We start from the raw sequence: 15,800 nt of genomic DNA on the forward strand, positions 1-15,800 counted from the left end.
CTGAATTTGGTAAATCAAGTCAATTATTAAAGGTCTCCACCCTGGGCCAAGTAAGGACAGATTTTAAGTCCTTTGCATGAATTTCTCAAGTTGCCCATCAAAGGTAGGGATGTATCAATCTTGAAAGATACCACTGTGTCACCTGAGGGAAGTAATGCACAGATTAAGGGAAGGAAACAGACATCTAGGGAAGAAGGGAAAGAAAAAAGCAAACTCTCTTTCTTCCCAATAGTGTGAGCTGCTTAATCTTGCATGTTCTGACCACTTCTGGGCAACAGCTGGAGCCAGTAAATGCACAAATCACAACACCACAACATCACAACAAATTTCATTGCAGATGGAGAGAGCTACTGAGGATGTTTTCTGCTGATTATCCCTGCTAAGGCTCCTCTTCTGGTTACTGGGCTAGTCTAAGCAAAAGAATTGCTGCATGAGAAGTTGAAACTTCATTTGCTGGTGGTGAAGAAATACCCTTTTGAGAGTTAAATCTTGGCATGCAGTCACCATGAAAAAAAAAAATTAGGCTGCAAGGTGTGTGCCGGACCCAGGCCAAATGTTGAAGGGGCAGTTGCCAGCAGATTTGCAGACAAATGCAAAGAATCCTTTTCCTAATCTTGTTGTTCAAAACACAGCATTTAAAGAAAACCCAAGAAACATCAAGAGGCAGCAAATCCCATCACTAACACCACCACCACCCTCACATGCATCAGCAGATAAGAGGAAAAACTCTCAATGTTGAATAGATACTGTTGGCAAGGAGGGTATTGATGTTGTGGAAGGAGGACAGCTTGCTTCTCTTAACTACTTGTACTAGCCCTGCACATTCTAGAAAAGAAAAATAATGTCCTGTTTGACTAGCAAAGTAAGCAAACAGAGCTTAAAAGTTAAACACAATGAGCCAGAGACAAGGAGAGAAGGAAAAACACTGGCTAAGAACTGCCCATGCCTCTTGCTATGTGTGCACACAGCCCTGGTGAACCATGGACACTGCGATGAGGCAGTGTTGAGGCAATGCAGGTTTATCCTGGGAAAACAGCTCAAACAAAATAACTGGAACAACCGTGCAGCTGATAGACAATGTTCTGACTTTTTCCTTTTGAAGCATACAGCTCTTGGCTGTTGCTGAAATAGTGAGTGTTTCAGATGAGAGATTCAGACATCTGGGAGCCTCGTCACTGGGCCAAGACTGCAAAGAGGTCTGACTTTGGTATTGCCCCTCATGGGACAGTTCCCTCTCATTTTCTCTTTTTTTACCATTTGTTGGGGACAGGATGTTGACAAAGAGACTCCCACATTATGTGGTGCAGCAGCCTCTGAGATACCAGATAACAGAGCTCAAGTAACATCTCCCCATGCAGATGGGTTGGAACATTGTTGTCAGCAGCCCTGCTAGATAAAACCACACCTTCCACATGCTGGCAGCACTTCTCGCTTTCTGTTGTTCCACTGGTTTTAGTGAGATTGCATCCAGACCACAGATAACATATGGGGCAAGGCAGTGCAGCACAGCCTGGGTTTAGGTACCTGGAACACTTAGGAAAGGGAAATGCCTTGGCCTGACTGTTTGGAGATCACAGTTATGATGCAGAGAGTCTTTACAGAGAAATAAAAGGGTGCATTCAGAGGACCTTAAGGCCTTTCACATATTTTGAAAGTGCCTAGGTCATCAGGGAGCCTATATCCCTTGACAGTCAATAACACTTTGGCTAGGAGTCTCTGGACTCAGGAGGTGACTCAGGAAAATTTCATGTTTTCTGCTGCCTTACAGATGCAGAAGTTGCTTTGCAGTTACAGCCATTACCTGCATGCAATGTGAGTACTACTCTGAGCATTTTTCCACAGTATTTTGGACTGCAACTTAGAATTCTAACACAGAAATTATAATTGCTAGTTGAAGCATTGTGTGCTTGTAGTATTATTTCTCAGTAGCTCTGAGATCATCTTAAAACTTAGATTTCTTAGATGTTTCTCTCAGGGTGTGAGACACCCTAAATAGTTTTGTTTGTTTTCTCTCAGAAAGATGTAGTTCAAACTGTGCCTGTTTTAGTCTTTGAAGAAGTTTTTGTATTGCAGAACAGGAAACCTGGCAAATGTCATTAAAAATGGGCCTGCATGTTTAAGTAAACCCAAATCCAACTCAGCTGATTGTGATTAGAGTTGCTGAGAATAAAACGTGGTTGCAAACTGCCAAAGAAAAACAGTCTCAATTTCACCCCCCTCCACAAAATCATAAACATTTCTATGAAAAGAAACCATTTTTGGAGAAAATTAAAAATGAGAGTGAAAACCACATTTCCCAGGGGTATTTAATTTCATTTCTTCATGCCTCTCAACTGTTTCCTAGATCCAAAAAGTTTCCAGTAATCTTTGTTATGCAGATCCCTTATTTCAAGATGTCTGTTTTGCAATCAAAGTGGAACGTGCACCCAAGTGTCCCTATCTCTTACTTCCCAGAAAAACAGATATTTTCTGATTCTGCTGCCACTGAAGCTTTTTGCCTTCAAATGCCTCAGTGCAATCTCTACATGAGCTTAAATACCCTCTGAGAATTGCTCATTCAATGCAATCTTAGATTGCTGAGCATGTTACAACCACTGGTTTGGGGGTAATGTGTGTGCAGGGGCAGTAAGGAAAGGAGGGATTCTGCAAACCTGTTTAAATTGTTTGCAAGCAATTTCCTTGACTCCTCTGGGAAGGTTGTCTGTGCTAGCTGTATTCCCTGTGAGGAAAGCATGACACAACCAGACCCAGAGTAGCTAGAGCCATGCTGCTAGCAAAGCCAAGTTCTCCCACACTTCCTTTCCAGCACTGCTTCTTCTTCTTCTTCTTTTTTTTTTTTTTTTTTTTAAGTGTACTAAGTTTGTTTGTTTTCTTTTATTTTAGATGCCTAAAAATAGGCCTTTCACATTTTGAGGCCCCTTCACACCATCAGAAATGTAATTACAAGGCATGAGTTGCAAAGTGTCAACTAAGCCCTGACTAACTCGACCCCAAAATCAGATGGAATAGACCACATGACTGTCAGCAAAAGGCAGTGTAAATGTGAAAGCTTTTTGTCTGGTCACCTGGGCAAATGCACTTGTGTGTAGGACCAACTGTCAGAAACAATGTGAAGGTGTGGTACTGAGCCTGGAACTGAAAAATCAAATGCAAACTGAGGTCAATTGTACATTAACCACCTATACAGTGATGGCAAAGTGAGATTGCCTCACTACCCTGACTACTGCTTGACAACATTTTTGGAAAAGACGAGATCTTTCTTTTGGTCTCAACAAACCCCACAAAGGTTGTAAAAGGGGTGAAAACTGAAAAGACTCTGTTTATTACACTGGTACCATTTTAGTAAGAAATTACTTAAATACAATACTGCCCAATCATGGAAATAAAAGTCTGAGTCACTACAGACCTCATCTGGACTTGAGCTACCAACCAACACACTGAGGACCACTAGGAAAAAAACAACAATAAAACCCCACTTAATTAGGCGATGAGGAGGATAGTTATCATTTACTATAAACATTGCGTCTCACCCAAAGCTCAATTTGTGCAATGAGTAAGGGAATTCCTGAAAATGCATATAAAAGATGTTCATGGCATCATATTGGAAAGTCCCATCTCCTTCTCACACCCATATAGCTGTAGTTTCCTGCTTTGAACCTAGATAAATGCAGGGAAATTTCCATTCTGGAAGCATCAGTGATCAGAGAATACAATTCGGACGAAACTGCTTGGAAAATCCATATGCCAATTCCAGAATGGTATCAGGATCTTACTTCTTCCTGCAGGTATTGCCATGGCCAGCCTTACTCTTGTGGTTCATGGCCAACTTATCTCTCCAGCTCTCCTGCTTCTGCAGCTTCTGCTGCCTTGGATTTGGTCATAGAAATGGTCTGGGGAATTATTACATACTTTGATTTAGGGCTGAGAAAAGCCAATGATAATATTTTTCAAGGTTTTCTGAGATTCTCATGTGAACTTGACAAAATTTAAAGAATGAGTGGAGGGATCTTTCAGAGCAAAATATTAAAACACTCCACTGTCCTCATCTGGAGCTGACTCAGCCTCAGTCTTTGCAAGGTGCAACATTTCAGGTTCAATGAACCAACACTTCATGATAATATTACATTTCATTTTGGAACTGTTGAAAAACTCTACATGTGTGATGGTATGACCCTGACTGGACTAATCTTTCTCCACTTCCTCTCAACCATGGTGCAAGAGAATTGGGAATGGTGGTTTTGTTCTGTTCATCACATGTTGTCTCTACTAATCCCTCCTTCCTTCTCAGGGGGAGAACTCCTCACAGTCTTCCCCTGCTCCCATGTGGGATCTCTCTCAGTGGAGACAGTCCTCCATGAACTCTCCAGTGTAGGTCTTTCCCATGCTTTACAAGAAATCTAGGTGTTACTGCACTGTCAGCTATTGGCCATCCTTTAGATTCTGGGACAAGGGAAACATCCCGCTCAGGGTGAAGAAATAACACCTTGATATTACTAGAGGCTGATAAAGAAGTAGTCCTGGTAGCTTCCTCCCCACCCCCCCACCCCCCCCCCCTCAATATTTCCCACCTGGATTCCTAAAGTTGTTTATATTTTAACCTGGAGAGACCAACTCCTTTGAAACCTCTGAAAGGTGAGCCTGCCATGCTATGGGTATCACAGAATCACAGAATCACAGGATGTGTAGGTTGGAAGAGACCTTCAAGATCATTGAGTCCAACCCAATGGTACCAGAGATCTCCTTTGCAGTATTGACATACAGCAGAACTGAATCATCACTTACCACCCAGGGCTTGCTGCAGAAGTTGTAGATGGAGTAGAGGGAGTTGACAGTGGGAATGCCACCATACTGGAGGCCAATGATGAGGCTGCGGAAGTCTTCCCCCAGTGCCATGCTGTAGGCATGCTGGCGGATCAGGACAAAATCTGGCTTGAAGGACCTGGAAAAGACGAGGAGAGCGGTGTTTTACTTTCAAATGCTCCCAAACACTTCTAACCACCCTTGTTTCTTTTCCATTCTTCCCTTTTTTTTTCACTAATACGTGTTGCTCTTCTCTGGGCCTCTCACGGTATATTGCTTGTGTTACAACGTAACAAACCCAACAAAACCCCCTAGTCATTAATAAAAAAAGAAAAATCCAATGTAACTGCAAGTGTGAGAGCATAGAAACAGTCCAAACAGATTTTCTGCAGTTTCCATGTCACTCAGGCACGCAAAGGAACAAGCCACAAGCAGAGCCAAGGGTCATAAATTCACTGGTGAGGGGATTCTCTTTTCTTTCTAAGAGCTTGGCCATACTTGGCAAGCTTGCTGCAATGTGCAACGCAGATGAGGGAGCAAGTTTGTTTCCTGACAATTGAGCTCCATATTGAAGCAATGCCCAGTGGGTGGGAAGATCATAAGAGATTTCAAAAAGCTCTCGTACACATCCATACATTGACACACATTCCCCCTTTAATCAGTTTACTACATACGCAGCACATCCCAGGCTCTTATGCCTGTGAGTCAACAAGTGAAGGACAGGCATGGTAATGTAATTAATCAAATAGCAGAGCCCCTTATATGCTGCTGTGACTGGTATGGACTTCCAGAATGTTATTTAGCAAGACTGGAGCTTGGACTCCTATGGTTCAATAGCAGCAGCCCATAGCTAATGTACAGAAAATTGAGGCCCTTTCTAGGTAAGCCAACAGGCAATGGATTATCTTTCAAATAGCCAGATTTCATTCCTTGCTGACTTTGTCTTTGGAGCCATTCAAAAATATCTGGAAACATCAGCTGGAAAGAAATGGTTCCCAAAATGAAGCTCAGCAGTTCATTCTCAGAGGCAGAGGCTTTTCCACTGAAAGAAGGGATTATTTTATAAGTTAACAGAGGTTGCATCAAGGACATAGAAAAATTTCCATGCTGTATTAAAGATTTTCAGAGAAATGAGCTCTGTAACCAGGTCCCATTACCTCACTACCCTCAAACATTTTCCTTGCTAAGAGACTATAATTTCTATCCTTTGGAAGTATGATCTGGAAATACTTTGGGTTTATAGCCCCTATTTATATTTCCATCATTCTGGCAGGGAAATGTGAGATGGTGACTCTGGGCCAGATTGTGGCAACAAACACTGTACACAAACCCCAGCACAGCTTTGTTATTTTAAAGCTGTTCATTTTCTTTGTTCTCCTTGGACCTTTGTTATCGCCCGCCTGAGACATGGTGAGGAACATGCTCAGCTTTGGTGATGCAAGAGGCCAACCTTTAGAAATGTTGTGATTCCCTTCCCTGAAGTTTTTTAAACCTAGGCATGTTCCCTAATGTACTTGGCACCAAAGGTTCTGCTTTTCTCCAGCAGTGAGATGCATAATGAGCATCATGAGGGCTGTGCTCTCACTGTGCAGCTGATTTATGGACCTCCCTGGTGTCAATGGGGATGAGGCAAGTGGTGACCCCTGCTGAGAAATGGCAAGTGAATACAAATCTTGGAAAGTCTGAGCTGCTTCACTCTGCTGGACTTGCTGTGTAGAAAGTATCCTGGAGCCGGGCACAGGTCCTCAAGAAGGATTAACCAGCTACTTAGGACCAGGGCTTGGTGTCTGTGCTGAGTTACTGAACAGTTGTGGTGCCTGGAGAGGCAGGAGTTCTGGGCGTGTATCTCCTCAACCAGATTTCTGAGAGGGGGAGGACACAGTGTGGCTGGGAAACTGCCTTCTTTGGCTTTACTTTTGCCAGCCAAAAGCTCAAGAAAAAAGCTCTTGTCTTTTCAGATCCTGGCAAAGAAAGAGTTTCTCCACTTAGACGACGGACACAAGAATACAGAATTAATGTAGAAAAGCCTATTCTCAATCTCTGTAGTGTCCCGTAGGAAGGCAGGGTACTCTCTCATGCAGCAGATGAGGAGTTAATCTCTAAAGCGAAGGTGGACACTGAATCCCTGTTTTGAGCTGTGGAACAATGTGAATGTTCCCATGGATACTGAGAACAAGGCAATGGAGTGCCAGGCCTGGGACTAGCTGAGAATAAACATCAGCTGAAGAGCACCAGAGCCTGAATGGAGAAATGGAGACCAGTGGCAAAATGAATAACAATCAATAACATTTCTGTGCAGAAATCAGGTCCCCAGCTGCTTTGGGGTAGAGAAGATGATGACAGAAAATCCTGCTGGGAGGTTTCATGCCTTAAAGAGATCTCCTATTTTTAATTTCTGCATATAGCCATAACTCTGGCTTGCTTCCTGGTCCTTCAGCTTTTCTTACTGAAGTGCAACGAGATTCAAGGGTATGAAGAAAGAACACAGCAAAATACACTATTTGCATCTGAAATAGTGTGATCATCACATTAGATTGTCCCCCTGTGGCGAACACTGGTGAGGCCACACCTCAAATCCTGTGTTCAGTGTTGGGTCCCTCGCTGAAAGAAAGACATTGAGGTGCTAGAACGTGTTGTAGTGAGGTGGAGATTGGCCTCTTCTCCCAGGTAACAAGGTATAGGATAAGAGGGAATGGACTCAGGTTGTGCCAGGGGAGCATAGCAGATATCAGGAAAAACTTATTCATGGAAACGGTTATCAAGCATTGAAACAATCTGCCCAGGGAAGTGGTTGAGTCACCATCCCTTGAACTGTTCAAAAGGTGTGTGGATATGGCACTTAGGGGTGTGATTTAGTGGTTAAAATGTCAGTGCTCATTAATGGCTGGACCAATGCTCTTAGAGGTCTTTCCCAGCTGATTCTGTCATTGTCAAAATACTTCCTAATGACCCTTTCCATTGTGCATAATCACTTGCAGCCAAAAGGGTGCTTTATACTTCAGCCCCATTAGGAGTGAGAGAGCATTTTCCTGGTGTTGTTAGAGAAGGATGGGCTCTCTTGCTCTCCTTTTAGAAGACTGACAGTCTTACAAGGCACTTGGCCCTTCGTGTCAATAGAAAAAGTCTTCCTAGGACACTGAAGATGACATCCTCACTTCAGGTTCTGGCTACCCTCCATTATCCAAGGAGACTTTATTCAGCTTTCTGACACTTCCCAGTGATCAAAGCATTCTGACTAAAATTCCTTCCAAAGCCTTTCCTATCTGGCATGACACAGAGAAGAAGAGAACTGGATAATTTAGCAATATGGTACAACAAGTTTTCCATTACTGACAATTAATGAAGCCTTCAGAGAAGCATCTGAGGCACAAGTCCAAGCCATAAGAGGCTGCAACTTTTGCCCAAGAAGTGCAAAAATCCCTTCAACTATGCAGTGTCTCGGGTGTCTGACACCTAATAGAAAATTGCATTTCCAATAGGAACAAGTTCTTTTTGTGCTTTGCTTGGGTGTTAATAGCATTGGTATTACCTTACTGAAAATTAATACAAAATCAATGACATTTTCCCCTATTCCAGTGTTAGATTTGACATTCTGTTTGATGCTTCAGTAAAGTGGAAAATTTGCTAAGACAAAAATGTCATTTCAGTCAAAACCTTGCGTCATATTTTCCACAGAAAGAAATAAACCCTGCTGAAGTTATTCAAAGAAAAAACAAATGTGATAGCCTATATAAATAACACAGAGTTGGTTTTGGAGAAAAAAGAAAGCAACATAAAATAAAGAATACTCTCTCTTTACTAGGCTGGAGGAGAGAAGCAGTTGGTTGGGGTTTTTTTTAACATTGTAATAGAGAATGGCTGGGTAAAAAACATGGGAGATGTGGGAGATCTGTGCAGCTAAAGCAGCAGGAGCCAGGAATCACAGTTGCAGTAGGACCAATATCACTGTAGGCAGATGAGGACACCCTGGAAGATGCTCTGATTTGCTTCTCAGCCATAGATCAATGCTCAGCTAACCATTAAATCATGTCACACACTCTCCGAACTGTACCCTGGCAGTCTCAAAAGTTTGCCACACGTTTTACTTCTAAACTGATTGACATTGACAAGGAAAAGCATGTGGACTCAGACAAAACCTGAAAGTAGTAACAAGCACACCTGCCAACACCAACTTGCCTTCAAAAATGCTTGTGATCCTAAGCTTTTACAGAAGGTGATCCAAATGTGTTCCAACATCACAGAATAAAGTCATAGAGTAATTTAGGTTGGAGAGGATCTTTGGAAACCATCTGGCCCAACCCCATGCTCACTGCAGGGCTAACTGAAGTGACATTAGGATGATTGCCATTCCCTGGAAGAAGCCTTAATAAAAACCCATGTGGAAAGGAGACAAATTATGGCAGGATGAGTTAAAAAAACCCAAAACCAATTAAAACTGAAACAATAACCAATTAAGACTATACAAAAGTTTTGAATCTTTCTTGTATTTAATCCTGGATTAAATAATTACTGAGTTCTCTAGAACCTGGCAGCTCATTGCTTATTGGAAAGAATTACTGTAAATGCAAAAAGGGTCAGGGAGTAGTTTAGTATCTGAAATGCTCCTCACTCTGCTAGGAGTGACTTTTGCTTTCTGGCAGCTGCCTGCATGCGAAATGTTTTCCCAATAACTGTCAGCATCCTGCCTGCATGTTGGCTGGGTGCCAGCTGCTAGGGAGGTGAAGAGGGGCATCATTCATCTGGGACATCAGCAAACCCTGAAGGGAGAAGCAGGCCTCCAAGCAGCTGTTTAGCAGCAGGAGCTGAGGTGGAAGTAACTGAGAATAAATACATAAGTAATCACACCCTCCTGTCTCTTCTCCTTTGTACTTCCTGCTCAGAAAAAAAAAAAAAAAAAAAAAAAAAAAAAAAAAAAAAAAAAGAAAAAAAGACAGGAACAGGCAAGTGAAGAGGGGAGAGATGGGGAGAGATATTAGTTATTAGTGAAAAACAATAATAGGTCATCCTTCATATGGGAATAATTTTTCAGTTTATAAATGTTTACTAGAGGTGTTATATTGCTTCATATGTAACTTGGCTTGCTAGGGTGTAGCCTGTTAGACACCTTGCCCCAGCTCATTGTCTCTGCAGGGTATTTAAGTGAGGAAAGTGGTCATTTGGCACATTGGTCCCTTGCCTAAACCGAATTTTCAAAAGCCTATAGGCTGTTGCACACACTTCTCCTTACATTTATGGATTGCCATACCATCAATAGAAAAAATATTGCCCAAATGTTTCTCAGTGTTAAATTCATAGCACATATTGTACTCCACCATGTGGCACTTTCTGTGAAACTTCGGAGAACCATGAGGTCAGCATATTTTTCTATCTGGCTAGAATTCTAAACTTTCCCTATCAGTTTCTTCCATTTTTTCTCCTATTTGCAACTTCACAGAAAATTGCAGAAATTTGGTTTGGAAGCAGAAAAACAACCAACCAACCAACCAGAACACCACCACCCCACCCCCCAAAACAACAAAAAATAACTGGAAAAAGACATTTCAAAAAAGACCCTAATTATTTCAAGAGTTAAATTAAAAAAGATAGGGAATAGACAACAGCTGGAGTTTGTCTTTGGCACAAGCTTCCTGGAACACGAGAAGCTGGAAAATGACCTACTGCCTACCAATATTTCCTACATCAGTGTCCAGGAACAGTAGCTACTCCCATGACCTTCCTGGACATTGTCCCTGTAGAAGAGCTACAAGAAACCATCAACTCTTGTAAACAAATAGTCCTGGAGAGACAAGAAATTATCCTTCTAGTAACATGCAACTACTGTGTGGTAAGTAAGCATGGACTCTTTAGGATAGAAAACCTCCATGCCCCTTTCAGGCTGCTTCTCAATGGACCTTTGGGGTGAGTGAACCTACTGGGATGGGAAAAATGCTGTGGGCAGAGGACAGTGTCCTCACTGGGCTTTCAAGAGTCTTGCATCCTGCAGCAGACAGAACTTTTTCAGTCAGACTACACATCTGGAACCTGCAAGCTCTGAATAGCAGGGAAACACCTGTAGGCTGGCCAGTTTCTTCTCTACCTCTCCCACATAAAAGGATTTGCTTCCTCATGCAGTGACTGTACTGCAGCTCACAGTGTAAAAATATGTTTAAGGAAAAAAGCACCTTCAGGAATTTTGGGGATGGTGATTCAACAGGCTGCTGTCCTGTTGTCACAGCACAGAGCATTGTAGAAGCACTGAATCAGCTGGAAGCAACAGGAATGTCAGTGTTAACTACGAGAATGAATGGGCTTATGTGGACAAACTGGAGAATTCACTGACCCCACCATGGCTGTGAGTAGCAAGGGCAAGCAGGGGAAGACACACACCTTACACAGACAGGTCACATCCAGGCAAGGCCTGTAGAGCTAAACATCATTCCATGTCAGAGGTCCTTCCCCACAGCAAGGCTTTGTCCTTGGTTCCTGTTTCCTTTGCTGTCATTTTGGACACCCCACTACACCCACCAGGGCCATTTCTCCTGGCAGGGTCCTCCCCACTTCAGGCCCTGGGCATCTCCTGGTCCACCAGCTGCTCTCTGTGCTATGAGGTTGCACGGAGCCTGTGCACCACACTGTAAGTGGTATGGCCACTACTCTGATAGCTCCCATGCAAACATGAAAATGGGCTTTCTCCCCTGGATGATTGGCCCCAATGGCAAAAGAGGAAGCTCTACAGGGAGACAAGAGATGAGAGCAGTCTGGTGCATGATTAATTTATATCCTTAAAGGTCTGAAATGCTCCCAAAGACATTAGTATTCCCAGGTAAAAGAACAGTCCAGATTTTCAACATATCCCTGCATTATATCTACTGGATTTAATAGCTGAAGTCTTGTGAAGCCCAACAGTCAAGCATTTAATCAAATACAGAACCTGAGATCATAGTTTGGGAGTCTAAATATTTCTGTCAGAAACAGGCACAGCCCAAATTTTCATTTCTACTTAGAAACTTTTATATTATTCTGAAAGCATAAGTGCACCTCAGAGTGGCTGCAGTGCCAACACTGACAGCCTCTTTCCACTGCCAAAATATTGATATGAAGGGCCCTTCAGAGGAATGTGAAAATAAAAATCCCATTCCTAACATCTAACCCCAGTAAAAGTGACACAGTCCAAGAGCTTTCTAGAGTAAATTAAATTCCAGATGGTTCACTCTGTCTCTTTCTGTTTGTATGTGTAGACCTGTCCAAAAGGAGGTTGTATATTCATCGGGAGAAGGATGAAGAATCCATCCCAGTGTTTTAAAAGTAGGCGTAAACTCACATTTGTTTTTACACACTGTTTAGTATGCCAGCTATTGCACCCCAAAATGATTCCATTTTTCTGTTGTAAGGATTGCTATGTCTAAGTTGGTGAGGGATCCTTTGGGACGAATAAACTCTACCTCCTGCTTCCCCTATTTAACTTTTCAATAGGGAAGGTCTACTGCCAATTTATTCCAAATAAGGGCTGGGGTAACAAGGACCAATGTATGGGAGATTCTGCACCACACCAGTCCTGGATGATCCCAATACTGCTCCTGGTGCCCAGCTCATCCCACCAGTGTCCTCAGTCAGGGCAAGGGGCACTGACACAGAAAAGTTTTTGGTTAGAGACTGCACAAGATACTCCATGGCCAGGTCTCTGTCTCGAGGTAATATGCTGAACAGGCTGATGGGGCCTTTGCAAACCATGGTGGAACTGGCACAGAAAACAGAGATGCAGTTTTTTAGATTTGTTAGATGATAGCCTCTGACTCCAGCAGCACATTTCACTGAACACTATCAAATCCTCCACCCCCTCCTACAGATGTGCAGAATGTAGTAGCTAAAAAAGAGAAGCCGGAGAACATTCTTACTGTAAAATTAAATTCTTGGAGCCATGCTTGTTTTAAAACTGAGGCAAGCAAAGTAATACCTGGCTTCAGTTAGATTGTTTGATAACTTACTCATAGCTACTTATTTCAAAATACAAAGGCTAGGAGTTATGTATATGTCCATGCCTTTGCTTTCTGTAATTGCCAATAATATTTCTAAAGCATTTTGTTGGGGTTTTTTTTGTTGTTGTTTGTTTTTGTTTGTTTGTTTTTAACTTTTCTGAGGCAAGTGGTAAATGGAAGGCTTTAAGGACTGTTATACCTTCTTATTAGGGGATTTATATTCCAAGTAATAGAACCAGAATTTTTTCCTGGTGCTTTTCAAATCAGTTGAAATGGGGTGTGAAAGAATACCTTAACTCCAAGGTGTCAGAAAATACCAAGTAATCAGCAGAAAAAAACTTTGCTTTACATGTGTCATCTGGTATTTCTTGTTTAAAGAAAGAACTAGGAGACCTGCTCCAAAATGACAGAATTTAATAGGCTAATAAATTGTTAGATAGTTTGTCAGTAAACATAATGTCAAATTGGAGAGGACAGCCCAGTGGTTGCTGAATATGAATATGATGAACATGAATTGTTGCTCTTAAGAAATTTATTATTTCAGTGATTTAAATCTACTGCTCTGTAGTATATTCACTGTCTTTCCACTAAACTGCTACATTCTATTGCTCTCCCTTTGAAGAGGAATGTGAAGCAGGCAGGGCTCCTACAGGGGGGAATCCCAAATGTGCTTGTTAGCAAGACAGTTCTGTACCTTCTTATAAATTGTCAGTGGGATTTCCATGGCTCTGGGTATTCAAAAAATGTGATGAGTACTGTATTTCACCATCTAGAAGCATTTTGACTGAATGTTTTGCTCAATAATTAACAGAAGCCTAATAAGTGATGGAAAAAAAGCTGACAGAAGCAGCAGGATTGGTGCACACATGTGAGTTGAAGGTGTCTGTGGCTGGGAACTCTGAAGGGTGTCTGTGGCCAGGCAGAATATGGCTGTGGATGGGATGGTGGGACTTGAAGGGAGTGAGAAGCAGCTGCACCCCTGTGGATGGGTCGAGGTGCCTCTACACAGCTCAGTTCCACAATTCACCTTCTAAAGTAAAAAAGAGTTTTAATTTCTATACTTGCTAGAGCATTGCTGCGGAAGTTGGCTGACCTGAGCTCTTAAACTTGCTGAGCTGGGCACAACAGGGGCACATCAGCACAGGCTGTAAACAAATATTTGCTGGTTGCAAGGATTATGGCATGTAGCATATGCTATATAAATTGCATATCCAGACAAGTATGTATTTACCAAATCCACTTCCCAAAATGCAAATGTGTCCTTAAACATGCAGGAATGAAAACAAAAAGAAATCTGAGCTAATGCCATTCAAAACCCCACACATTTCACATATAAATATCCATGCAAAAATGGTAGCTGGAATACTTGTGTGTTCACTGTGAGCAGAAACATGAACACCATGCCCCAGACAGTTTTGCGAAATAAATTTTGTCTTCAGTTTCAGTTTAATAGCTCAAGATCTTTCTGGCAGATGTATGAATGGCTTTGAGAGGAAAGTCACAGGAAGAAAAATGAAGATGTGATCAAGCTAGGAAATGGTTCTTGGGAAACCTTCCAGCATCATGAGCAAGCAAACACGGGAGTGCATTAGCACTGCACACTGTCTGATGAGTGCTCCAGCACTATGTTCATGGGACATAATACTTTGTTTCACTCAGAAACAGACATTTGTGGCACAGGAGAAAGCAAATGCATGTAACAGACACAACTTTAAAGGTTTTTAGCAGAGACTTGTGAAATTTTACCAAAGAACAAATGGAGACTTGTGGATGTACTTAGAGAGACGTCAAGGCCTGATGTGAATTGATGGACCACAATCATACCTAATTGACAGTGACATGTTTTGCTTTGCACTATTTGGACTGGAAATGAGATTTTGAGAAATTAAACTGAGGCCAGCATGCTCAAAATCACCGTTTTTCAGCTGTTCTAATAATCCCTTTCAAAAATATCACTGCATGCTTTATTATGTATCTCTGCCTTTAATTTTGCAAACAGGAAAAGCATTGATTAAATTTGTCAACAGTATTAAACTCAAAGATGCTGAATACACCAAAAAGTGCAAAGGAACTGTACGAAAAGAAGCAGGGTGGCTAGAAACATTAATTCGGGACAGCAATGAGATTTCAACACAGAGAAAAGCTGTTGTGTCAGAGATGAAATGTAGAGTTGCAATGACAGGAACCCATAAAGATGAAGGCTTGGGAATAATAGAGTGGAAGGTAATATTGGTGAAGGTAAACAGAGGCATCATACACAGATGTGACAACATACACTATTCCTTACATAAAACTTGTAGAGATTCATCTAACATTAGCTCCAAATTGCTGTCACTCTGGTGCTTGAAAGAAAGGGAGCAATCTTTTGGGAAATGAATTGGATGTGTGATTGGAGAAGCCTTGTTTGGGAAAAGAGTCCACTTGCAATGACTGCAATTATGAAGTAATGCTAGTAGGACAGAAACTCAAACCAATCAGAGATAGGTATTACCTCTGAGATATACCACAGGGCAAAACCAGAACACTGTGAATCTCTCATAAAGTAAAAAAGTGGCATTTCAGGAGCAAATCAGGCTACGAGCATCAGGATCATAGAATCACAGAATAGCTTGCATTGGAAGGGACCCTTAAGTTCATCCAGTTCCAACCCCCTTGCCATGAGCAGGGCAAGCACCATCCAACACTGAACACTGCTAGGCATGAGCACCCACACCTTCTCTGGGCAGCCTGTGCCTGTGCCTCACCACCCCCACAGTAAAGGATATTTTCCTGATACATAACCTAAATCTACCCCCATCCAATTTAAAGCCATTCCCCCTTGTCGTATCACTACATGCCCTTGAAAAACTCTATTGTAGTTCACTTTAGGTACTTGAAGGTCCTATAAGGTCCCACTGGAGCCTTCTCACCCCTAGGTTGAACCCCAACTCTCAGCCTGTCTTCACAGGAGAGGTGTTTCAACCCCCTGACAGTTGTCATGGCCCTCCTTTGGACTCTAACAGGTCCACGTCCTTCTTACATTGGGTGCCCCAGAGCTGGATGCAC

At 42.2% G+C, this 15,800-nt stretch overlaps 1 protein-coding gene across 1 annotated transcript in view; it reads right to left on the reverse strand.

Moving 5' to 3' along the window:
* The window catches only part of SYN3 (synapsin III), a 205,755-nt gene that overhangs the window by 132,161 nt on the left and 57,794 nt on the right, over positions 1-15,800 (reverse strand). The window contains exon 6 of the mRNA XM_083860411.1: positions 4,783-4,939. Coding sequence (XP_083716537.1) covers positions 4,783-4,939 — 157 coding nt within the window. The remainder of the gene's footprint in view (positions 1-4,782; positions 4,940-15,800) is intronic.

This window comes from Zosterops lateralis (genome assembly GCF_965231275.1).
Source record: "Zosterops lateralis genome assembly, chromosome: 4".
Lineage (NCBI taxonomy): Eukaryota > Metazoa > Chordata > Aves > Passeriformes > Zosteropidae > Zosterops > Zosterops lateralis.